Raw genomic sequence first — 25,943 nt, 5'->3', positions numbered from 1 at the left:
TTTCTGGTTTTCACTATTGGAATGGTCAGGTTTCTGGATCTGCCCAGGCATGGTAGCTCATGCCTATAATCCCAACACTTTGGGAGGCCAGAAGTTTGAGACTAGCCTAGGCAATGTAGCTAGACCCTTCTCTACAAAAAAATTTTTTTAAATTAGTTGGGTGTGGTGGCTTGTACCTATAGTCCTAGCTACTAGGGAGGCTAGGGCATGTGGATCACTTGAGCATGGGAATTTGAGGTTGCAGTGAGCTGTGTTCCTGCCACTGCACTCCAGCCTGGACAACAGAGCTAGACCCTGTCTCAAGAAAACAAAAAACAAAACAGAATGGGTAGAGACCTTCTGTCTTGTGTCTTTAATACTTGGAGCAATATGTGGCTTATAATAGGTGCTCAATAGATAACATGTTGAGTAAATACATGTTATCTAGGGGGCTTGACATGACTGTAGAGGAAGGTTCATGTTGTTGAGAAGATTAAATAAAAACTTTTTAGTTAGAATGGGTTATGATGTAAATTAAAATATAAATCTAATGTCTTGCCTTCCTTATTACAATGTGCCCTGCTTATTTTAGGCTGCCTTTAATATTGGTTGGGAACAAATCTGACCTGGTGGAATATAGTAGTATGGAGACCATCCTTCCTATTATGAACCAGTATACAGAAATAGAAACCTGTGTGGAGGTATGCCTCATAATTTGATTTGAAAATTTATTTTTGATGAATTCTTACTAAATTGGGGTTTTAAATAGGGGGGACAATGTGGAATGGAATAAATTAAAGTCATGTAAACCAAATAAAACAGAGAAGTTGGAGTTGGCCTCTGAGCTCTTTCTAGACATTCATATTGTGATGTCCACAAAGATGCATTTTTTGTTTTTTTTCAAGGAATCTTTCTTTTGCCGTATGGTGATAGTTTGAAAATTGTTTTTAGCTCTCCTAATTGATTTCAGAGTGTAAAATTTTAATTTTATTTTTTTCAGTGTTCAGCGAAAAACCTGAAGAACATATCAGAGCTCTTTTATTATGCACAGAAAGCTGTTCTTCATCCTACAGGGCCCCTGTACTGCCCAGAGGAGAAGGAGGTAACAGGCTGTGTTTATAGGGGCTGGAATGTGTATGTAGTAACTCTAGTATGGTAGTGATTTTTAGTATTTGTGTAGAGATTAAACTGCTAAAATTTTAATTTGTTGCTTATTAAATGGTTACATTTACCAGGTACTCTTCTTCAATGACATTCACATTAAATATTCATAGTATTTTCCACATCAATGGAATCTAATCAAGTACTGCTTCAGGAAGTGCCATTAAAACAAACAGAAGAATTGGCAACAATAACAACAAAAAAGTCCAAAGACTTAGCTAATGGTCTTCTTGTTTTGCTACTATAAAATCTACAAATTGAAAAACACACACAAACAAAAATCTGATATAGCTTTTTGACACAGGCGCAACGTAATACAATGTGACTGCTCCTTTTGTTTTCGTTTTTTTTTCTTTTGAGACAGAGTCTCGCTCTGTCACTCAGGCTGGAGTGCAGTGGCATGATCTGGATCTCGGCTCACTGCAACCTCCACCTCTGGGGTTCAAGTGATTCTTATGCCTCAGCCTGCCACAGTAGCTGGGATCACAGGCATGCGCCACCATACTCGGCTAATTTTTGTATTTTTTTTTTTTTTTTTTCTGAGACGGAGTCTCGCTCTGTCGCCCAGGCTGGAGTGCAGTGGCCGGATCTCAGCTCACTGCAAGCTCTGCCTCCCGGGTTTACGCCATTCTCCTGCCTCAGCCTCCCGAGTAGCTGGGACTACAGGCGCCCGCCACCTCGCCCGGCTAGTTTTTTGTATTTTTTTAGTAGAGACGGGGTTTCACCATGTTAGCCAGGATGGTCTCGATCTCCTGACCTCGTGATCCGCCCGTCTCGGCCTCCCAAAGTGCTGGGATTACAGGCTTGAGCCACCGCGCCCGGCCTAATTTTTGTATTTTTAATAGAGACAGGGTTTCACCATGTTGCCCAGGCTGATCTTGAACTCCTGACCTCAAGTGATCTGCCTGCCTGGGCCTCCCAAAGTGCCGGGATTATAGGCGTGAGCCACTGCACCCAGCCCCTTTTGTTTTATAGCTAAGAAACACAGTAACTCCTTATTGAAATATCCAAAATTTAATATTTTGCCATAGACATTAAAAAACTAAATTTTTTTGAGATATATTTCAAGTACCTTAAAATTCATCCTTTTAAAGTTATACAATTCCGTGGTTTTTAGTATATTCACAAAGTTATGCAGTCATCACCATGCTCTAATTTCAGAACATTTCATCACCCCAAAGAGAAACCCTGTACCCATTAGCAGTCACTCCCTATTATCCCCTTACTCAACCCTTGGCCAGCACCAATCTACCTTCTGTCTCTGTGGATTTGCCTCTCTGGACATTTTATATAAATGGTCTCATACAATATGTGGTCTTTTGTTTCTGGCTTCTTTTACTTAGCATAATATTTTCAAGGTATATCCACGTTATAGCATGTGTCAGTATTTCATTTCTTTTTATGGCCCGATAATCATTTTATGGATACACCATGTCTTTGGTGGGCTTTATTTTATTTTTATTTTTATTATTTTTTGAGACAGAGTCTCATTCTGTCACCCAGGCTGGAGAGCAGTGATGTGATCACAGCTCACTGCAACTGCAAGCTCCTGGGCTCAAGCGATCCTCCCGCCTTAGCCTCCTGAGTAGCTAGGACTATAGGCGTTCGCCACTGTGCCCAGCTGATTTTTTAATTTATTTTATTTTTTGTAAAGACAGGGTTTCGCCATGTTGCCCAGGCTAGTCTCAAACTCCTGGGCTCAAACAATCTTCCCGCCTCCAACTTTGCCTCCAAGAGTGCTGGGATTACAGGTGTGAGCCACCACACCTAGCTGGATATATTGTATTTAGTTTATCCCCATATCTGTTGATGGATATTGAGTAGTTTCTACCTTCAGGCTATTATGAATAGACTGTTGTAAACATTCAATACAAGTTTTTGTTTGAACACTTGTTTGCTTTTTTTTTTTTTTGAAGACAGGGTCTTGCTCTGTCACCCAGGCTGGAGCTGCAGTGGCATGATTACAGCTTACTATAACCTCAAACTCCTGGCTCAAGCAGTCATCCCACCTAAACCTCTCAAGTAGCTGGAACTATAGGCACACACCACCATGCCTCACTAGTTTTTCTCTTTCTTTTTTTTTTTTTTTTTTTTTGAGACAGAGTTTTGCTCTTGTCACCCAGGCTGGAGTACAATGGTGCAATCTTGGCTCACCGCAACCTCCGCCTCCTGGGTTCAGGTGATTTTCCTGCCTCAGCCTCCCGAGTAGCTGGAATTACAGGCAAGAGCCACTACACCCTACTAATTTTGTATTTTTAGTAGTTATGGGGTTTCTCCATGTTGGTCAGGTTGGTCTTGAATACTCACCCTCAGGTGATCCTCCTTCCTAGGCCTCTCAAAGTGCTGGAATTACAGGCATGAGCCACTGCTCCTGGCCTGTTCTTTTTTTGGGTGGTCAGGGACTTACTCTGTCACCCAGGCTAGAATGCAGTAGCGCATTCACAGCTCACTGCCCCCTCAACTTCCTGGCTTCAGCAATCCTCCCACGTCAGCCTCCCAAATAATTGGGATTACATGTGTGTACCACCACACCCAACTAATTTTTGTATTTTTAGAAAAAGATGGGGTTTCACCATGTCGCCCACGTTGGTCTTAAACTCCTAGGCTCAAGCAGTCCACCCGCCTTGGCCTCCCAAAGTGTTGGGATTACAGGTGTGAACCACCATGCCTGGCCTTTTTTCGTTTTTAAATTTAGAGACAAGATCTTGCTTTGCGGCCCAGGCTAGAGCACAGTGGTGTGATCATAACTCACTGCAGCCTCAAACTCCAAGGCTCAGGCCATCCTCCCACCTCAGCCTCCTGAGTAGTTGGGACTACAGGCACATGGCACTGTGCCCAGCTAATTTTTAAATTTTCTTGTAAAGTCAAGATCTCACTATGTTGCCCAGGCTGGTCTCAAACTCCTGGCCTCAAACAATTCTCCCATCTAGCCTCTCAAAGTGCTGGGATTACAGGCCTGAGCCAACACTCCTGGCCTGTTTTAAATTCTTTTGAGTACATTTAGTAGTTGAGTTGCTGAGTCACATGGTAATTGTATATTTAACATATTGAGGAATCAGCAGCTACTTTACACAATGACTGGACCATTTTACATTCCCACCAGCAGTGTATGATGGTTCCAGTTTCTCCACATCTTTGCCACACTTGTTATTTTACTTTTCTTTTTTGGTTTATTATAGCCATCCTAGTAGATGTGGTTGGGATCTCATTGTTTTGATTTGCATTTCCCTGATGGCTAATGATGTTGTGTAATTTTTCATGTGCTCATTGGCCATCGTCTTTGGATAAATGTCTATTGCCTATTCAAAGTCCTTTCCCATTTTTGTTTTAAAGAGACAGGGTCTAACTGTCATCCAGGCTGGAGTACAGTGGCATGATCATGGCTCACTGCAGCCTCAACCTCCTGGACCCAAGCAGTCCTCCCACTCAGCCTCCTGAGTAGCTGGGACTATAGGTGCATGCCACCACACACAGCTAATTTTTAATTTTTTTGTAAAGATGGGGTCTTGCTGAGTTGCCCAAGGTGGTCTTGAACCTCTAGCCTCAAACAGTCCTCCTGTCCCAGCTTCCTGAGTAGCTCTGCCATTGCCCATTTTTTTAGTTGGGTTGTCTTTTTTTTTTCAAGTTAATTTTTCTTTTAAGAAGCAGGGGCTGGGTACAGTGACTCATGCTTGTAATCCCAGCACTTTGGGAGGCTGAGGCAGGGGGATCACTTGAGGCCAGGAGTTCGAGACCAGCGTGGCCAACGTGGCAAAACGCTGTTTCTACTAAAAATACAAAAATTAGCTGGATGTAGTGGCGCATACCTGTAATCCCAGCCACTGACGAGAATCACTTGAATCTGGGAGGTGGAGGTTGCAGAGAGCTGAGATTGCACCACTGCACTCCAGCCTGGGCTACGGATTGAGACTTTGTCTCAAAAAAAAAAAAAAAAAAAAGAAACAAGTCTTTGCTATATTCCCCAGGCTGGTCTTGAACTCCTGGCCTCCTCCTGCCTCAGCCTCCTGAGTAGCTGAGATTACAAGTGTGAGCCACCACACCACCACACCCAGCTTGAGGTGGTTGCTTTGGTTCAGTTTGTCAAGAGAAGTATTGTTTTTAAGAATAAAAAGTTACAGGTAATTTTCAGGAAAAGTTTATAGTATAAGTGAGTGGTTAGCAAACTGACTCATGGGCCATATTTGGCCTACCACCTGTTTTCACACAGTCTGTACACTAAGAAAACATTTTATATATTTATTTATTTATTTATTTGAGATGGAGTCTTGCTGTGTTGCCCAGGTTGGAGTGCAGTGGTATGATCTCAGCTCACTGAGTTCAGGTGATTCTCCCACCTCAGCCTCCCAAGTTGTTGGGACTACAGGCATGTGCCACCACATCTGGCTAATTTTTATATTTTTGGTAGAGATGGGGGTTTCACCACATTGGCCAGGCTGGTCTCGAACTCCTGACCTCAGGTGATCTGCCTGCCTCTGCCTCTCAAAGTGCAGGGATTACAGGCATGAACCACTGTGCCTGGCCATATATTTTTAAATGATTGAAAAAAAGTCAAAATAAATAATATTTTGTGATAGGTGAAAATTATATTACATTCAGATTTTATGATTTCATGAAAATAAAGTTTGACTGTAACATAGCCATGGTCATTCTTTCATGTTATCTGTGGCTGTTTGCATGCTACAAAGGCAAAGTTTAGTAGTTTCAATAGAGTTTATATGTGCTACTCTCATCTCTTCTCACTGCTGCTGAGTGTACTACTAATTGCACTTACACACCTAGACAGCATTTCAAGTACTATGTATATCACTGTACCAGGACCTTTTATTTATATTCATTGCATACCCATCATGCCAAAACATGAAAATAATAATAAAGTATTTTTTTAGATGGGAAAGCAGATAAATTTTCCAGGTTCAAATTACAGTTCCAGCATCATTTTTTTAGACATCTGTGCAAATGCAAAGGAAATTTCCATATTTCGTAATCCATTTAACTATGTAATTGAGTTTCCATTAACCTTCAACTGGAATTGATGAATCTGCGTTGTAATGACACGCTAAAAGGCAAACATCAAGAAAAGAATCAAATATGATTTTATAAATACCTTGTGTTCTATTGAAGTCATAGGTTTGTGGATATGTACCAGTATTGGCAGTATATATTTGTGCAAAAAGACATTTTCAAAGATGGGACATGTAAAATGTCATTACAGATCAGCATTAACATATAAACATTTGCAATTAATTTTCATGGTAGACAACACTAACTTTGAACCCTAACAAAGCAAAATGTTTTCCTTCCAAAAAACAATTTCATTCTTTTCATTAATAAATTTGTATTGCAGAACTGTACTCAGTTGTATTTTGAGTTCTGTCAAAAAACCTTTGTAGAAGTTTGATTTCTTTCTTACTATGTAAGTACCTAAATGACATGCTTGATTTTGCCTGTTGGCCCCAAAGCCTAAAAAATTGCTGTGTGGCCCTTTACAGAAAAAGTGCCAACTCCTAGTATAAATAATTAATTTGAGTTATCCCTTAATCTGATTCTAGTTTACTCTTATTCCTGGTTTACTTTTCCTTAGTTAGGATTCTTCTTTCTAATTTACTCTGAATCCAGTATTTCCCAAACTTACCTCATCATAATAGTCACTAGGTGTTACTTGTTAAAAACATAGATTCTGGCCGGGCCAGTGGCTCACGCCTGTAATCCCAGCACTTTGGAAGGCCAAGGTGGGCGGATCACAATGTGAGGAGATCAAGACTATCCTGGCTAACATGGTAAAACCTTGTCTTTACTAAAAATACAAAAAAATTAGCTGGGCGTGATGGCAGACGCCTGTAGTCCCAGCTACTCAGGAGGCTGAAGCAGAAGAATGACGTGAACCCAGGAGGCGGAGGCTTGCAGTGAGCCAGGATTGCGCCACTGTACTCCAGCCTGGGCGACAGAGTGAGAAGACTCTGTGTCAAGAAAACAAAACAAAACAAAAAAACAAAATACATAGATTCCATTCTGATTCAGATAGGTGTTTTATGTATGATAAAGGAAATTTGGGAAACAGTCTTAATACTATGGGAACTGTTACAGGAATTTACCTCTGAGGCCTTAGCCTAGCAGTATATGAAATCCCCTCTATTAGTTTGTTCTCAGTTTTTTAATTGCTACTTTGTTCTCAGGCGTGTTATTAGTTCTGCTAATCTGTTAATCCGTCATCCCCATCCCCATTCCATAAGAGTTAAAATATCTACCACCATCTGTTACTCAATTCTTAGGTGGACCTGAGTGAGAAGTAAAATTTTCAACTTTTAGACTATACCTTGTTTTACACGAGTACAAACTTTAAATTGCCTATAACGGAATCTTTTATTTAAACAACAATCTTTTCTTTTTTCTCTTCCTTTCTTTTCCTTTCTTTTCCTTTCTTTTCTCTTCTCTTCTCTTCTCTTCTCTTCTCTTCTCTTCTCTTCTCTTCTCTTCTTCTCTTCTCTTCTCTTCTCTTCTCTTCTCTTCTCTCTCTTCTTTTCTTTTCTTTTCTTTTCTTTTCTTTTCGAGATGGAGTCTCACTCTGTCTCCCAGGATGGAGTGCAGTGGCACGATCTCAGCTCTCTACAGCCTCTGCCTCCCAGGTTCACATGATTCTCCTGCCTCAGCCTCCCAAGTAGCTGGGATTACAGGCGTGCACCACCATGCCTGGCTAATTTTTGTATTTTTAGCAGAGATGGGGTTTCATCATGTGGGCTAGTCTGATCTAAAACTCCTAGCCTCAGGCCAGGCGCGGTGGCTCAAGCCTGTAATCCCAGCACTTTGGGAGGCCGAGACGGGTGGATCACGAGGTCAGGAGATCGAGACCATCCTGGCTAACATGGTGAAACCCCCTCTCTACTAAAAAATACAAAAAAAAAAAAACTAGCTGGGCGAGGTGGCGGGCGCCTATAGTCCCAGCTATTCCGGAGGCTGAGGCAGGAGAATGGCGTGAACCCGGGAGGCGGAGCTTGCAGTGAGCTGAGATCCGGCCACTGCACTCCAGCCTGGGTGACAGAGCAAGACTCCGTCTCCAAAAAAATAGCCTCAAGTGATCTGCCCGCCTTGGCCTCCCAAAGTGTGTGAGCCACCACATCCAGCCAAATACCATAATTTTTTACAGCTTTATTAAGTAGAATTTTTAATACTTTTTAGTAGTCCTTTTTTTGATGTTACATTTTCAGGTGGTTAGTTTTTAAATATGACATTGGGCCAATACCTTAGAGCTCTTTAGCTTTGCATTTCAAGCTTTAATGAAAAGTGTGTGTATTGTTGGCTGGGTGTGATGGCTCATGCCTGTAATCCCAGCACTTTGGGAGGCTGAGGCAGGTAAATCACGAGGTGGGGAGAGCGAGACTATCCTGGCTAACATGGTGAAACCCCATCTCTACTAAAAGTACGAAAAATTAGCTGGGCGTGGTGGCACATGCCTGTAGACCCAGCTACTCGGGAGGCTGAGACAGGAGAATCGCTTGAACCTGGGAGGCGGAGGTTGCAGTGAGCCAAGATTGCACCACTGCACTCCAGCCTGGGTGACACAGCAAGATTCCGTCTCAAAAAAAAAAAGAAGAAGAAAAGTACATTGTTTATTTTTCTTAAAATTACTTTTTGAAAATGTACCCCTTTATTATGTGAGGAAAAATCACTTAGACAAAATAAAAGGTTATCTTTAGGTTCTGTTTTGTATATTATTCTTGCTGTTGCTTCTTTTGGAAATGTTTAAATTATTCAACTTATTTTAAAGGAGAGTAAATGAAATATAACAATGTAGTTTTTATTAATCTTTAATGTCTAACATTAGGATCACATTTATAGAAGCATTATCTTACCATTCATTATTTTAAAGAATAAATCACCTGTGATTGTAGATGTTATAGTCCATTTAGTACTCTTTCTTTTATAAAGAAAGCCCTATTAGATGCTTTCTTTTTTTTTGAGACGGAGTCTTTCTTTGTCTCCCAGACTGGAGTGCAGTGGTACAATCTCGGCTCACTGCAACCTCTGCCTCCCAGGTTCAAGCGATTCTCCTGCCTCAGCATCCCAAGTACTGGGACTACAGGCATGCACCACCACACACAGCTAACTTTTGTATTTTTAGTAGAGACGGGGTTTCGCCATGTTGGCCACGCTGGTCTCAAACTCCTGATCTCAGGTGATCTGCCCTCCTCGGCCTCCCAAAGTGCTAGGATTACAAGTGTGAGCCACCACACCCAGCCTCAAATGCTTTCTAAATGTCTGACTTCTTTTTCTCATTTCTTTCTAATCTCTTAGTATCTTAAGTTTTATCTTTTTCTCACTATATCAAATTACTCTCCCAAAGATCCCATTTAAAACAAGAATAGAAGGGGTTATCTGTGTATGTTTGGAAGATAATTATTTTCTTTCCTGTTTTTTAAAGAATTTCTTTTCTGCATTTGAGTTTGATAGCATGATCAAAGCTGTCATCATTACCATTTTGTAAGTTAATAAGTTTATATTTCCTCAGCTTGACATCTCATTTCTCTGATTTAGGTAGAACCATAGGAGATCTATTTCCAAGTTTAGACAAAATTCGAAGCTCTCCTTGAAGTTTTATTCTCAAAATTGTTGACAGTGATTACCCTATAGTGGTTATACAGTGAAAAAGCATGTGGGCCTTATTTTAAAATAGTCATTTATTTATTCTATCCATGATGAATCATAAAACAAAAATGAAGGAAATTGTCAGAATATATTTCCAGCAGCACTAGTCATAACAGTTTTAGAGTCACAAAAGGCAAAGTTCTTTTTTAAAGTATAAATAATTCTTATACTAGGAAGTTAGTAAAAATTTTTTACACTTACTGACCAGTGATAATTTTGCCACTTGTTTGTGAATAAGCGTATTTTATTTCCCAGCTTTAACATACACACAGGGGACAGATCAAAACGAATCTCATTCTGCTATCAGAAGGTGGATGGTCAGAAATCAGAAGTTGAGGGGAAAGTCCTTAGTAGTTTTATAAGTCAGTTCATATTCTCTATGGAATGACAGAAGATATAAATAAATAAATAGTTCTTCTTTATGTGACTAGAAAAATGAATCCCTCCTAAAGATGAACTTCTCCTTTGCCTGTTCTTTTTTTTTTTTTTTTAAGTACAATTTCCATTTTATTTTTCTCCAGAGAATAGTCTGTCTCAGTCTTTAAGGACTCAGCTCCTTACATGGGCTTTGGTGGGGGACGTGGGGCAGCACCCGCAGGTCTAAATCGGGGAGGGGGTGTTCGGTCCTTGCGGGCTTCACGAGATCGATTCCTGACTACTTTGCTGTGAATTACACAACTCACACAGTAATGTAGCTTCACATACAGCTTGGGAAGCACATAGGCATCAAAGACGCTCGCTTCAGAAATGTCCCTGACCGCTGCGGCCTCCACTATGTTTCGAATGACGAATTTCTTAATGGCCTTGTCCTTGGGCACGCATCGGGCACAGTGAGTGCAGCGAATAGGCTGCACATGGCCGCGGCCCTTTTTGGCACGACCGTTGTTCCTTCTTTTCTTTGTTATTTTCGACGTACGGACCAAAGAGAGCTCTTTTTTTTTTTTTTTTTTTTTGAGACGGAGTCTGGCTCTGTCGCCCAGGCTGGAGTGCCTCCTGGGTTCACGCCATTCTCCTGTCTCAGCCTCCCAAGTAGCTGGGACTACAGGGGCGTGCCACCACACCTGGCTAATTTTTTGTATTTTTAGTGGAGACGGGGTTTCACCGTGTTGGCCAGGATGGTCTCGATCTCCTGACCTCATGATCTGCCCGTCTCGGCCTCCCAAAGTGCTGGGATTACAGGCGTGAGCCACCGCACCCAGCTTTCCTTTGCCTGTTCTTAAAGGATTTGTGGTCATAAGGGGAGAGCTTGACCATTCCAATTATCAGTCCCAGCAAATATTGCCTCATTTACTTAAAAAGGTTTGCATATAAAAGTAAATAGCTTTGCTTTAGTTCATTTTTTCATGTTGGTTGTATTTGATATTGTGTAAAAACAATCAGAATTTTTCTCAGCATTGCTTATGAAAATCACAGTTTAAATAATTATTTCTTTTCTCAATGATTTATAGATGAAACCAGCTTGTATAAAAGCCCTTACTCGTATATTTAAAATATCTGATCAAGATAATGATGGTACTCTCAATGATGCTGAACTCAACTTCTTTCAGGTAATGGTCCTTTATTTCAGACATTTGCATATCTTTTTTTTTTTTTTTTTTTGCTGAAAGCTATAAAATGTATTAGCTTAAACAACAAGAACAGTATGTTATAAACATAAGTTTCTTTCACATAGAACTATCACATCAACCTATATATGCCTTTACTTAGGCTATAAAACTCTCTTATGCCCCGGAATTAAGGGGATTTTGATAGTTTCATTTTATGGTATAAAGTGGGTGTGTTAAGGATAACTTGGAGTCTGAACTGTGAATCATTTTGCTTTCTTAGTTTTGAATAACATAGCTACACAAATAGCCCTGTGTTTTAGATATAGGATGGAGGGAGTTGGAAATGTTTCTTTCTAAGTATGACATGTTTTACTTTTGTTTTTTAAGATAGAGTCTCGCTCTGTCACCCAGGCTGGAGTGCGATGGTGCAATCTTGGCTCACTGCAACCTCCGCCTCCTGAATTCAAGTGATTCTCCTGCCTCAGCCTCCCAGGTAGCTGGGACTACAGGCATGTGCCACCACACCCAGCTAATTTTTGTATTTTTAGTGAAGATGAGGTTTCACCATGTTGGCCATGGTGGACTCGATCTCCTGACCTCATGATCCGCCTGCCTCAGCCTCCCAAAGTGTTGGGATTACAGGCGTGAGCCACCGTGCCCGGCCCATGTTTTACTTAAATAATACAAAGTGGAGACTATTCCTAATGTAGAATATGTTTCTTTGGTTGCAATTCTTGGATTTAATGTTGCTTTGTAGATTACCATTTTATATTATGTGTGGTTTTAATGCTGGTTTGTTTTTAAATATTTTTTATGTTTTTTGCTAGAGGATTTGTTTCAACACTCCATTAGCTCCTCAAGCTCTGGAGGATGTCAAGAATGTAGTCAGAAAACATATAAGTGATGGTGTGGCTGACAGTGGGTTGACCCTGAAAGGTAGGTGAATTGTATTTTTCCCCCTTTTGAAACTGAATATTTTCAGAATTTGGCAGAAGGTGAAGGTCTTTATTGCATTATTTATACTTTAAGGAAATGTTAATATTTACTAGTATGCCTAAAGTCTGATTTGGATATTTACGAGTTGGGAGGGACAGACCATTGTTGGGGATTATCATCTTTACTGCCAGTATAAATTAGAGGTGGGGAAATTGGTTGTATCTCAAGGATACAGAGGTCCACCTGAGGGAAGGAGCTATCTGGAACAAAAAAAAAAAGTGTCTGGCCGGGCGTGGTGGCTCAAGCCTGTAATCCCAGCACTTTGGGAGGCCGAGACGGGCGGATCACGAGGTCAGGAGATCGAGACCATCCTGGCTAACACAGTGAAACCCTGTCTCTACTAAAAATACAAAAAACTAGCCGGGCAAGGTGGCGGGCGCTTGTAGTCCCAGCTACTTGGGAGGCTGAGGCAGGAGAATGGCGGGAACCCGGGAGGCGGAGCTTGCAGTGAGCTGAGATCCGGCCACTGCACTCCAGCCTGGGCGACAGAGCGAGACTCCGTCTCAAAAAAAAAAAAAAAAAGTGTCTTAAAATTCTTGCTACTCAGAAACAGCCTTTAAATAGTCATTATTTTTAGGGAATTTTGTCTATTGGTCAAGTTTACCAGTATAGAATATTCCCTGGAGAATATATTATAGAGGCACAGTGAAGTTAATGAGATTGAAAACCAGAATTTTCCATGACAAAAATAAACTCAAAGATCTGTAGAACACTACTCTTGTATAACTTTGTGCATGTCAGTATATTCCTTGAGATGTAATGTTGGCCATTTCCTCCTGTGATCTCTCTTGCTGAGCTGGGTGTATATGTGAAACAACTCTGAAATCAGCTCTGTTTCATTGAGATACTTGTGAATTTTGTTTTGTTTTGAGCTTTACGATGCAAAGCTAGCATCCATATGTTCATGAATCTAGTTCTTGCCATTATGTTACATGCTTTTCTCCTATGTGACTCTGTATCCTTTATTTACTAATTTACTTTATTTCAGGTTTTCTCTTTTTACACACACTTTTTATCCAGAGAGGGAGACACGAAACTACTTGGACTGTGCTTCGACGATTTGGTTATGATGATGATCTGGATTTGACACCTGAATATTTGTTCCCCCTGTATGTACCTTTGGTTTTGTTTTGTTTTGTTTTTAAAATTTTTTATTGAGACAGGATCTCACTATGTTGCCCAGGCTGGTCTTGAACTCCTGGGCTCAAGTGATCCTCCCACCTCGGCCTCCCAAATTGCTGTGATTACAGGCATTGAGCCATGCCCAGTCACCTTTGGTCTTGTAATTGATTTTACTTGCTAAATATTTTTAAGGTTGATTTAGCACACATGGGGAGGTGGGCTTTAAGCTATTTGGGAATATTTTAGAGTTATAGCAGAGCTTTATAGCAGGATTTCTCAACCTCAGCACTATTGACATTTTGGACCAGACAATTTTTTGTTGTGGATGTCCTGTGCAGTATAGGATGTTTATCACATCCATAGAAGTCAGTGATACCTCCAGTTGTGACAACCAGAACTGTTGAGAAATTGCCAAATGTGCCCTCTGAAGTGAAATTATCCCCAGTTGAGAACCACTGATTCCCTCATGACTCAGACTTTTCCTCTTCTTGTGGAGACTACAAGTACCTTTTTTTGTTCGTTTTACTGAGGAAGGAAAAATAAGATGCTAGACAACAAACTTGTTTTGGGAGTCAAGAGATCTCAGAAATATGCTGGTTAACATTTTTCTTACGTTGTTCTTCTCCCTTAGTTTTATAGCCTGTTCTTCTTAGCTTAAGTTGAAGTCGGTATTTTCCTGAACAGCTTAAGTTGAAGTAGGTCTTTTCCTAAACGACTGGTCTATTTGTGGTTCTTTTTCTTCTTCTTTCTTTTTTTTTGAGACGAGAATTTTGCTCTGTCACCCAGGCTGGAGTGCAGTGGCGCAAGCTCTGCCTCCTGGGTTCACGCCATTCTCCTGCCTCAGCCTCCTGAGTAGCTGGGACTATAGGCGCCCGCCACCACATCCAGTTAATTTTTGATATTTTTAAGAGAGGCAGCGTTTCACCGTGTTAGCCAGGATGGTCTCGATCTCCTGACCTTATGATCCGCCCGCCTCGGCCTCCCAAAGTGCTGGGATTACAGATGTGAGCCACCGCACCCGGCCTTTTTTTTTTTTTTTTTTTTTTGAGGCGGAGTCTCACTCTGTCGCCCGGGCTGGAGTGCAGTGGCCGGATCTTAGCTCACTGCAAGCTCCGCCTCCCGGATTTAGGCCATTCTCCTGCCTCAGCCTCCCGAGTAGCTGGGACTACAGGCGCCCACCACGTCGCCCGGCTAGTTTTTTTGTATTTTTAGTAGAGACGAGGTTTCACTGTGTTAGCCAGGATGGTCTCGATCTCCTGACCTCGTGATCCGCCCGTCTCGGCCTCCGAAAGTGCTGGGATTACAGGCTTGAGCCACCGCGCCCGGCCTTTTTTTTTTTTTTTTTAAGAGACAAGGTCTCATTTTGGCTAGCTCACTGCAACCTCGAGCTCCATGGCTCAAGCAGTCCTCCCACCTGAGCTTCCCGAATAGCTGGGACAATAGGTGTGCACCACAATGCCTGGCTATTTTTTCTTTATTCCCCTCCCTTCCCCTCCCCTCCCCTCCCCTCCCCTTCCCTTCCCCTCCCCTTTTCTTTTCTTTTCTCTTTTCTTTTTCTTTTCTTTTCTTTTCTTTTCTTTCCTTTTCTCTTTTCTTCTTTTCTTTTTTTTCTTTTCTTTTCTTTTCTTTTCTTTCCTTTTCTCTTTTCTTCTTTTCTTTTTTCTTCTTTCTTTTCTTTCTTTGTTTCACTATATTTCCTAGGCTGATCTTGGGGCCTCAAATGATCTTCTTGCCTCAGCCTCCTAAGGTGCTGGGATTACAGGCCTGAGCCACCATGCCTGGCCCATTATTTTCCTTTGATAATACTATGTTTAAGTTCTGTTTGTTTAAAAACGGACCCAATGGCCGGGCGCGGTGGCTCAAGCCTGTAATCCCAGCACTTTGGGAGGCTGAGACGGGCGGATCACGAGGTCAGGAGATCGAGACCATCCTGGCTAACACAGTGAAACCCCATCTCTACTAAAAAATGCAAAAAACTAGGTGGGCGAGGTGGCGGGTGCCTGTAGTCCCAGCTACTCGGGAGGCTGAGGCAGGAGAATGGCCTGAACCTGGGAGGTGGAGCTTGCAGTGAGCCGAGATCCGGCCACTGCACTCCAGCCTGGGCGACACAGCCAGACTCAGTCTCAAAAAAAAAAAAAAAGAAAGAAAAAAGTGGACCCAGTGCCATCCCCAAACAAGAGACTGCCTTGTTGCGGGATCCCTCTTCTATATCCCAGGGAAGCGAGCTTTTCAGGGGTGGTGACTTCCAAGGATCTGGCCTCAGAGTTTTCAGTCATTCTTCATTTTTTCATTGGCACATTACCTTCATGGTGCTCTGTTATTTTAGTATAGCACCTCCAGCTATCTATGTAATGGTTCAAAAAGACTGTTGTTTTTTACTTCTCCATTTTTGAGGAAGCAAAGTTCTTTCTGATTAGATTCCTAGTCCATTAATCAGTTCTAAACTGAAACTTCCTTTGACTAAGTTACTAAATCTTGGCTCAAGTTAATTTCCTAGATTTTTCAATAAATATATACTGAATGAATGAATTTGTTATAGGACTCTCTCATAAGGTTTTCTTTTCTTGTGTCATTTATGTGAATAGATGAATTCTATGGGAGGTTGCTTATTGCTTTAAGTATGACAGTTAGGAAATTCCCTGTCTTATGGCATTGTGGCTTACACTAATCATCTCTTTCAGTTTTTTTTATCCTCTTTGGCTTTAATTTTCTGCAAAATAACTCCTTGGAGCTACTACATGAATCTCTCTATACTTATGGAACCCTCTTCCTCTATCCTTCACATTGCTGCTAGAATAGTGGATAAATAAATAAAAAGTTGGCTCTGTCACTTCCCTTCAACCTGCTTTTCTGATATTTAAGAAAATGGGCCTGGTACAGTGGCTCATGCCTGTAATCCCAACACTTTGGGAGGCCAAGGTGGGTGGATTGCTTGAGCCCAGGAATTCAAGCCAGCCTGGGCAATGGGGTGAGACCCCATCTCTACAAAAATACAAAAATTAGCCGGGCATGGTAGTGTGCGCCTGTGGTCCCAGCTACTCAAGAGGCTAAGATGGGCAGATTGATTGAGCCCAGGAGGTCGAGACTGCAGTGAGCTGTGATCGTGCCACTGCACTGTAGCCTGGGCAACAGTGAGACCCTGTCTGAATTTAAAAACGGGAAAGAAAGAAAATGTTGTTACTTTGGAATGAGCATTATTATGACTCTTCTGAAGAGTGCCAAAATCACTCCAGAGAGTTTCCTTGGGAAATCTAAATGATACCAAGTGAAGATATTCTTGTAAATGGTATTACCTCACAAAAGACTTGTTGGAATTTTATATTCATTTTGTAAATTTTAAAATTTGATTAATGATTTATTTTGCTCTTGAATTTTTTCAACAGGCTAAAAATACCTCCTGATTGCACTACTGAATTAAATCATCATGCATATTTGTTTCTCCAAAGCACCTTTGACAAGCATGATTTGGTAAGCCTTTGGCTGTAATTTTCCATAATATATAGGAAAATATTTTTCAGTGAATGATATAACTCTGTTCCCTGAGCTATGGGATGTATATATCACATAGCCAAAAACTGCTTAACCTCTCTAAGTAAAATTCACAAAATATTTTCTGCTGTTTACCTTTGTTGTTTTCTCAAGATGAAAATGTCTAATTTCTAATAGACTCTTATAGGTTTTCTTATATACACGTGAGGAATTTTCTTGATAAAATGTAAAATTTCTTGTCACTTGTTAAGTAGTTTTAAAAAGCATAGCTTTACTAGATTGGGGGACTTTTGTGTTGGGAATTAGTATCTTAGCTATCTAAACATTATGTATCCTTGTGTTTCTTCAGGATAGAGACTGTGCTTTGTCACCTGATGAGCTTAAAGATTTATTTAAAGTTTTCCCTTACATACCTTGGGGGCCAGATGTGAATAATACAGTTTGTACCAATGAGAGAGGCTGGATAACCTACCAGGGATTCCTTTCCCAGTGGACGTGAGTATAGAGCTCACCTCTTTCCTCTAGAGTTGCAAATAGTTTAAAATTATTATGTATTACATTTGTTACTTTGTAAGCTTGTGGGACCTTATGAAATGCTTCAATCATAATTGCCCCTAAGCAAGATTAGCTGCTGATATCTCTAAGATGAACTATAAATGTTCTATAAATTTATCAGGAAGGGACTGTTTTCTTTTGGATGATGTATTTCTAGTAGAGACAGGGTTTCACCATGTTGGCCAGGCTGGTCTTGAACTTCTGGCCTCAAGTGGTCTGCCCGCCTCAGCCTCCCAAAGTGCTGGGATTACAGGCATGAGCTACCACGCCTAGCCTTTAATGAACTCTTAGTAAGATTTTGTGAGGATTTGTCTACAAACTAGTTATAGCGTGGTTGATATTATACCTAGGGTATTTTTTTTTTTTTTTTTTTTTTTTTTGAGGCGGAGTCTCGCTCTGTCTCCCGGACTGGAGTGCAGTGGCCGGATCTCAGCTCACTGCAAGCTCCGCCTCCCGGGTTTACGCCATTCTCCTGCCTCAGCCTCCCGAGTAGCTGGGACTACAGGCGCCCGCCACCTCGCCCAGCTAGTTTTTGTATTTTTAGTAGAGACGGGGTTTCACCGTGTTAGCCAGGATGGTCTCGATCTCCTGACCTCGTGATCCACCCGTCTCGGCCTCCCAAAGTGCTGGGATTACAGGCTTGAGCCACCGCGCCCGGCCTATACCTAGGGTATTAAGGGAATCTTCTGGTCTTGCCTAGTGACATAATTGCTTTAGCCTTAACTGACTCAACATTAGGATCTTTTCTTTTTTCAAATATGTAAGAAAGGCTAATTTCAGATTATTTTTGCACCTTTGTCACTTTTTTTTTTTTTTTTTTGAGACAGAATTTTGCTCTTGTTGCCCAGGCTGGAATGCAGTGGTGCGATCTCAGCTCACTGCAACCTCAGCCTCCCGGATTCAAGCGATTCTCCTACCTCAGCCTCCCAAGTAGCTGGGATTACAGGCATGCGCCACCACACCTGGCTAATTGTGTATTTTTAGTAGAGACGGGATTTCTCCATGTTGGTCAGGCTGGTCTGGAACTCCTGACCTCAGGTGATCCACCCACTTCGGCCTCCCAAAGTGCTGGGATTACAGTCATGAGCTACTGTGCCTGGCCACCTTTGTCACTTTTTCATGTGTGTTTTATTAAGTCCTCAACTGGCTAATATTTGAAAATGTATTAACTTTATATTAACTTGGAAAGTAGATCACGTAAAATATCCCCACTCTATCACGATTTTACCAGCCACTCACTGCTTATCTTTGTGGCCTTGGTGTTTCTGGGCAGATGGAGTAGAGAGAGGAATTACCTGCCATCTTGCATTCTTCTCCCTTTCTTCTCTGCCTTAAGAACAGCAGTGTAGGGCCAGGCAATGTGGCTCATACCTATAATCCTAGCACTTTGGGAGGCCAAGGCGGATGGATCACTTGAGATCAGGAGTTCAAGACCAGCCTAGGCAATGTGGCGAAACCCTGTCTCTACTAAAACATTTTAAAAAATTAAAAAATAAATTAGCCAGGCATGCTTGGGGGCACATGCCTGTAGTCCCAGCTACTTGAGGGGCTGATGCAGGAAGATCACTTGCACCCAGGGGATTGAGGCTTCAGTGAGCCGTGTTTGTGCCATTGCACTCTAGCGTGGATGACAAAGTAAAACTCTGTCTTTCAAAAAAAAAAAAGAATGGCAGTGTAGGAAAAACTATGGCTGGGCACATAGGAAATTAAAGTAGTCTAGACAAAAATTATCTAGGTGTGGTGCATAAAGTTTTTTAGCTATTGGATTTTTTTCCCATAAATATTCATTTAGGAATTTTCACATTTTAAATTCTTTTCTTTCATAGGCTCACGACTTATTTAGATGTACAGCGGTGCCTGGAGTATTTGGGCTATCTAGGCTATTCGATATTGACTGAGCAAGAGTCTCAAGCTTCAGCTATTACAGGTAAGTATCTAGATACTGTTCAGTTCATGATTAGAGATTTACACTCCATTTTCAAACGTAACAAAGAGTAAGAATAAATTCATCTTCATTAGTCTTCCATCTACACTCGATTAGTTTTCCTTGTGATCTGATCATTTCTTTTGTGTTGAGGTGCTTGATTTTACTGTTTATGAAAAGAAAGAAAGAGTAGAGACTTAGCTTCAAGTCTACTCCCTGGGGTTACTCCACTGACGAAAATGAAGAAGAGCTATGGGCATTAAAGGATTTACCAGTTGATCTTGCATTTTAATTTTCTTTTTTTTTTTTTTTTCTTTTTTTTCTTTTTTATTTTATTTTATTTTTTTTGAGACGGAGTCTCGCTCTGTCGCCCGGGCTGGAGTGCAGTGGCCGGATCTCAGCTCACTGCAAGCTCCGCCTCCCGGGTTCACGCCATTCTCCTGCCTCAGCCTCCCGAGTAGCTGGGACTACAGGCGCCCGCCACCTCGCCCGGCTAGTTTTTTGTATTTTTTAGTAGAGACGGGGTTTCACCAGGATGGTCTCGATCTCCTGACCTTGTGATCCACCCATCTTGGCCTCCCAAAGTGCTGGGATTACAGGCTTGAGCCACTGCACCCGGCCTTAATTTTCTTTCAACATTAAAAATAATGCCTATTAACTATTTTCTGTATTAATACAGCTTTCACAAATCTTGTAATGTAAGCCAGGCATTCTTGCCAAGGAATGTGCACCACTTAAAGTAAACCAAATGTATGGAAATAGCAAGTTAAGGAACTGATCATTTCAAGAGTTTCTTATATCCCTGTTGGTGGAAAATCTGCCATATCTTACGGGAAGCCCTAGCACAAGAAGACAGCCTTTCTTAAATTGACAGAGCAGGTACCCTTTAAAATACTTAACCAATTAGACAGTATTTAATTCAACACCAGAAAATAAGAAAACAATCACTAGCCAGCCATGAGGTTCTTTCACTCAGCACATTGTTTACATCTTTCTGTATCAATAAGTATACTTTATATATCTTAATGTTAATAATGTGTCACAATATGGATGTTCTGTAACTTATTTAACTATCCCATAATTATATATTTTTATCATTTTTGGTTTTTTTCTACTATCACTAGTATCTCCGGTGAGGTCTGTTGTAGTTCAGTCTTCAGGTATAGCCTAAGGAGGTTGTTGGTTTTTTTGTTGTTGTTTGAGACAGAGTCTCTCTCTGTCACCAGGCTGGAGTGCAGTGACGAGATCTTGGCTCACTGCAACCTCCGCCTCCTGGGTTCAAGCAATTCACCTCCCAAATAGCTGGGACTACAGGCATGTGCCACCATGCCCAGCTGGTTTTTGTATTTTTAGTAGAGATGGGGTTTCACCATGTTGGCCAGGATGGTCTCAGTCTCTTGACCTTGCAATCTGCCCACACTGGCCTCCCACAGTTCTGGGATTACAGGCATGAACCACCGTGCCAGGCTCTAAGGAGGTCTCTTTACCTCAGGAAGGGATACCTGCTGTCCTGATGATACAGCATTGTTTTCTGGCATGACTCTTTTACAGTTTATGTTTGAAAGGATGGCTAACCCCAAAGTGTGTGTCCCTTTTCCTTTTATGGATCCAGCTCCAAGAGAGTGCAGATTTGAAATAGCATCTTTTAGTTTATAATATGTGACAGTTTATCACAGAAATAATTAGATGGAATATAATGTTGGGTATATTCTTAGCAATTTTCATTCATTTGTAGGATATTTTCCTTATGAAAATACACTATTTTATGATGAAATAAATGTTTGGTTACATGACATTCACATTCCAGTCAACTTTCAGAAATGCGTTTTTCCACTAACTGGGGCCCTTCTGCGTTCTATGTACTTCATTCACGTACAGCTTGACTGTCGTACAATGTGTTTGTTTATAGATCAGCTACTTCATAAAAATGATAAGCAGCAATGCCCTATTTTGCAAAAGGTGGAATGGATGCTTAGTGAATCTAAGTGGTATATATTTAGTGGGTTTTTATTATTATTATTTTTAGTAACAAGAGATAAAAAGATAGACCTGCAGAAAAAACAAACTCAAAGAAATGTGTTCAGATGTAATGTAATTGGAGTGAAAAACTGTGGGAAAAGTGGAGTTCTTCAGGCTCTTCTTGGAAGAAACTTAATGGTGAGAGTTCTTGTAAAATACAGTTTTATCCAACAAATTTTTATAGTTACAAGTTTATATGTTTTTATAGCCACTGACATTTTTAGATAATTATTAGAACTCAGTGGCCTGTATTAGTCAAGTACAGTCTAAATGTAACAATAATCCTGTTGAACTGTCTTTTTGTTTCATTGATATTAGCTCATTCATTTGTCTTCTTTTAACCAGTGTTTAAATGGGCATTAAATGACTACAGATGTGAAAGCACCTAACACAGTTCTTGGCATGAAGGAAATGCACAGTAAATATTTTGAATTGAATATTGTTATCTAGTTCTTACTACTCCCTTGAGTAAGAAGAAGAAGACATATTTCTTATATTTCTTTTCTTCTTCTTCCTTTTTTTTTTTTGAGGAAAGGTGTTGTTCTGTTGGCTAGACTGGAGTTCAATGATGTGATTATGGCTCACTGCAGCCTCAACCATCTGGGCTTAGGTGATCCTCCCAGCTCAGCCCCCAGAGCAGCTGGGACTACAGGTGTGAACCACCAGGCCCAGCTAATTTTTGTATTTTTAGTAGAGATGGGGTTTTGCCATGTTGCCCAGGATAGTCTTGAACTCCTGAGCTCAAGTGATCCTCCCACCTTGGCCTCCCAAAGTGCTGAGATTACAGGCATGTGCCACCACACCCTGCCGACATATTTCTAGGTGGGTATTCATCTCAATCAGACCAAATTATAGTATAATGAAGATTGCCAGCAGGTGGCTCTAGAGTATACTTGCAGTAATAGGGATAGTTTCCTTCCTTTTTAGCTTCTGCTTGTACTTTATGCAGAACAAATACATCTTTTTATTTTAGGTCTTAAGAACTAAGAAACATAAAATCAGTATCTCCTTTGTACTGGTAAGTAGTACACAGTGTAGGGAAGAATGCCCTTTTATTTATAACACACCTGCACATATACACAGAGGTGTTTGTGTATTGTTGAAAACTAGTTACTGCAGATATTGAGATTTTCAGTGTTCTGTTTTCAGAGGCAGAAGAAAATTCGTGAAGATCATAAATCCTACTATGCGATTAACACTGTTTATGTATATGGACAAGAGAAATACTTATTGGTAAGAAAATGGCTCTTTGAAAACAAAGTGGCTTCAATTGAATTACTCTATATAGAACTTGTGTGTGATTTTTTTTTTTATATATTTAATTTTTTTAGAGACACGGTCTTAACTATGTTGTCCTGGCCAGCTCTTGGGCTCAAGGGATCTCCCACCTCAGCCTCCCAAGGAGCTGGGACTATAGGCATGTGCCACCAAGCCAAGCTTGATTTTATTTTTTTTCATCTGGTTTATTCATTAGAATTTTGTCTTTAGGCTGGGCGTGGTGGCTCATGCCTGTAATCCCAGCACTTTGGGAGGCCAAGGCAGGCAGAGCACCTGAGGTCAGGAGTTCAAGACCAGCCTGACCAACATGGAGAAACCCCATCTCTACTAAAAATACAAAATTAGCCGGGCATGGTGGCTCATGCCTGTAATCCCAGCTACTCAGGAGGCTGAGGCAGGAGAATCACTTGAACCCAGGAGGCAGAGGTTGTGGTGAGCTGAGATAATGCCATTGCACTCCTGCCTGGGCAGCAAGAGCGAACTCCATCTCCAGGGGGAAAAAAAAAAGAATTTTGAGTCTTTTTATCTATGTGATAATTACATAGATATAGATATAAATAAAAATTCATCTATTGGTACGCTTAATTGCACGTTAGCTGTACCACAATAAGAAAGTGGAAAAAAACGGGCCAGGTGTAGTGGCTCACACCTGTAATCCCGACACTTTGGGAGGCTGAGTCAGGTGGATCACCTGAGGTCAGGAGTTCGAGACCAGCCTGGCCAACATGGTGAAACCCTGTCTCTACTAAAAATACAATAATTAGCTGGGCGTGGTGGCATGTGCCTGTAATCCCAGGTACTTAGGAGGCTGAGGCAGGAGAATCGTGTGAACCTGGGAGGCGGAGGTTGCAGTGAGCCAAGATTGTGCCACTGCATTCCAGCCTGGATGACAAAGTGAGACTCCGCCTCAAAAACAAACAAAAAAAAAGTGAAAAAAATGAACTCCCCTTTTACTTTCTTCTACTTCTATTTTTGTTTTTTTTTTTAATTTTACTTTAAGTTCTGGGATACTTGCGCAGGTTTGTTGGATAGGTCAACCCATCATCCAGGTTTTCAGACCCGCATGCACTAGGTATTTGTCCTAATGCTCTCCCTTCCCTTGCCCCTCAGCCCCTGACAGGCCCCAGTGTGTGATGTGCCCCTCCCTGTATCCATGTATTCTCATTATTCAACTCCCACTTATGAGTGAGAACATGCAGTGTTTGGTTTTCTGTTCCTGTGTTAGTTTGCTGAGAATGATGGCTTCCAACTTCATCCATGTCCCTGCAAAGGACATGAACTCCTTATTTATGACTGCATACTTCTATTTTTTTTTAAATTATTTCCTGTACTATTTGACTAGAAATTAATATGAAAATCCTGCTAAAGCTTGGTAGTTTATCTATAATCTGAATCAAGTTTATTTAGCAGGGAAGGGAATATTTAACAAATATGTTAGCCTTAAAAATGTATAGGCTACTCTAGGCACACTGCCTATGGGTTAGCCCTGCTCTGCAAGTAGCAATAAAATCAAACAAACAATAAAAAAAGTACAAAAGAAGGGCCGACAAGACACCATGAAATACAGTAGAAGGACGCTTATATGGGCTGGGTGTGGTGGCTCACGCCTGTAATCCCAGCAAACTTTGGGAGGCCGAGGCGGGTGGATCACCCCAGCCTGACCAACATGGAGAAACCTCATCCCGGGCTGGTCTCAAACTCCTGGGCTCAAGCGGTTTGCCCACCTCAGTCTCCCAAAGTGCTGGGATTACAGGTGTGAGCCACAGTGCCCACCCCTGAATTTTACTCTTGTTGGAGATCATTATATCATAGATGGAATATTTAAGAAATTTTATAATAAACACCAAAGAGTGGCAGTGAAACAGAGCAAAATGACCTTACTGTAAAGAGTTATTTGCAGGCCGGGCGCGGTGGCTCAAGCCTGTAATCCCAGCACTTTGGGAGGCCGAGACGGGCGGATCACGAGGTCAGAAGATCGAGACTATCCTGGCTAACACGGTGAAACCCCGTCTCTACTAAAAAATACAAAAAAAAAACTAGCTGGGCGAGGTGGCGGGCGCCTGTAGTCCCAGCTACTTGGGAGGCTGAGGCAGGAGAATGGCTGGAACCCGGGAGGCAGAGCTTGCAGTGAGCTGAGATCCAGCCACTGCACTCCAGCCTGGGCGACAGAGGGAGACTCTGTCTCAAAAAAAAAAAAAAAAAAGAGTTATTTGCTTTTTGTTTTTGATTAGTGGGGGAGAAAAGGTGGTGTGGTAGAAAGAAAATAGATTGAGAATCATATCTGAGTTCAAATTTTGATTTGGTAACTTCCTAGATGTGTACCATGGGCAGCTGACTTAATCTTTCTAGCCCGTCTCCTTTTCTGTAGAATGTAAACAATGCATGTAGAGGGCCTGCTGCCACACATTAGTCACTCACTAATACTAGCTGCCATAGAATCTTTTTTTTTTTTTTTTTTTTTTGAGACAGGGTTTCACTTCTGTCACCCAGGCTGGAGTGCAGTGGCACGATCTCGGCTCACTGTAACCTCTGCTTTCCAGGCTCAAGCGATTCTCCTGCCTTAGCCTCCCCAGTAGCTGGGACTATAGGCACATGTCAGTGTGCTTGGCTAAGCTTCCACAGAATCTTAATCACCATTTTTAGTCTACAGAAACAGAAGATACTTATTTGTCTATACTTTCTACTTTAAAAAATGGCCTGAAAAGTTATGTTTAACCAGTACTTTTAAAGTTAGGAAGCCCAGGGGGAGGAAGTAATAAGCTATTATGACTTAATATGTCAATATTATGATACTTATATATTTCATTGTCTTTCTTTTACAAGTTGCATGATATCTCAGAATCGGAATTTCTAACTGAAGCTGAGATCATTTGTGATGTTGTGTGCCTGGTGTATGATGTCAGCAATCCCAAATCCTTTGAATACTGTGCCAGGATTTTTAAGGTTTGTTGCTCCTACAGAATATGACTAAATGTAACTTCATATGGAGTTTTTATGGAATTGCAATGTGGTGTTTCTTAACCACAAAAATGCAACAAAATGATGTGTGCAGCTTTTTAAAAATACATACATCTTTACCCTATCCCTAAAGGTTCTGGTTTTGTTCTAAAGTGGTAGAGTCTCAGACCTATATATTTCTAGAAGTTTTCTACATGTGATTCTGAGGTGCTTCTTGATTGAGAACTTTTGCATTAATGCAAAGTCTTCCTGGCTGTTAAAGTTACATATGTCTG

General features: G+C 41.2%; 2 protein-coding genes across 11 annotated transcripts in view; one reads left to right on the top strand and one right to left on the bottom strand.

Moving 5' to 3' along the window:
- Positions 1–25,943, top strand: part of RHOT1 (ras homolog family member T1) — a 107,760-nt gene that overhangs the window by 41,377 nt on the left and 40,440 nt on the right. For all 10 annotated transcript variants that reach the window (XM_033184254.1, XM_033184247.1, XM_033184248.1 and 7 more), the window contains 11 exons: positions 572–680; positions 980–1,081; positions 11,229–11,327; positions 12,155–12,263; positions 13,312–13,432; positions 16,829–16,913; positions 17,284–17,429; positions 19,316–19,416; positions 21,440–21,570; positions 22,582–22,665; positions 25,534–25,653. In XM_033184254.1, coding sequence (XP_033040145.1) covers positions 572–680; positions 980–1,081; positions 11,229–11,327; positions 12,155–12,263; positions 13,312–13,432; positions 16,829–16,913; positions 17,284–17,429; positions 19,316–19,416; positions 21,440–21,570; positions 22,582–22,665; positions 25,534–25,653 — 1,207 coding nt within the window. The remainder of the gene's footprint in view (positions 1–571; positions 681–979; positions 1,082–11,228; positions 11,328–12,154; positions 12,264–13,311; positions 13,433–16,828; positions 16,914–17,283; positions 17,430–19,315; positions 19,417–21,439; positions 21,571–22,581; positions 22,666–25,533; positions 25,654–25,943) is intronic.
- LOC117067552 (40S ribosomal protein S26-like) lies at positions 10,256–10,733 on the bottom strand (the record flags this gene model as incomplete). Its single annotated transcript, XM_033184260.1, has 1 exon — positions 10,256–10,733. A coding segment is annotated over one exon (396 nt), but the record flags the coding sequence as incomplete, so codon positions are not given.

This window comes from Trachypithecus francoisi, unplaced genomic scaffold (genome assembly GCF_009764315.1).
Source record: "Trachypithecus francoisi isolate TF-2019V2 unplaced genomic scaffold, Tfra_2.0 Lachesis_group20, whole genome shotgun sequence".
Classification (NCBI taxonomy): Eukaryota; Metazoa; Chordata; class Mammalia; order Primates; family Cercopithecidae; genus Trachypithecus; species Trachypithecus francoisi.
Note: the sequence above shows the minus strand (reverse complement) of the source record. Positions and strands in the feature narration are given on the sequence as shown.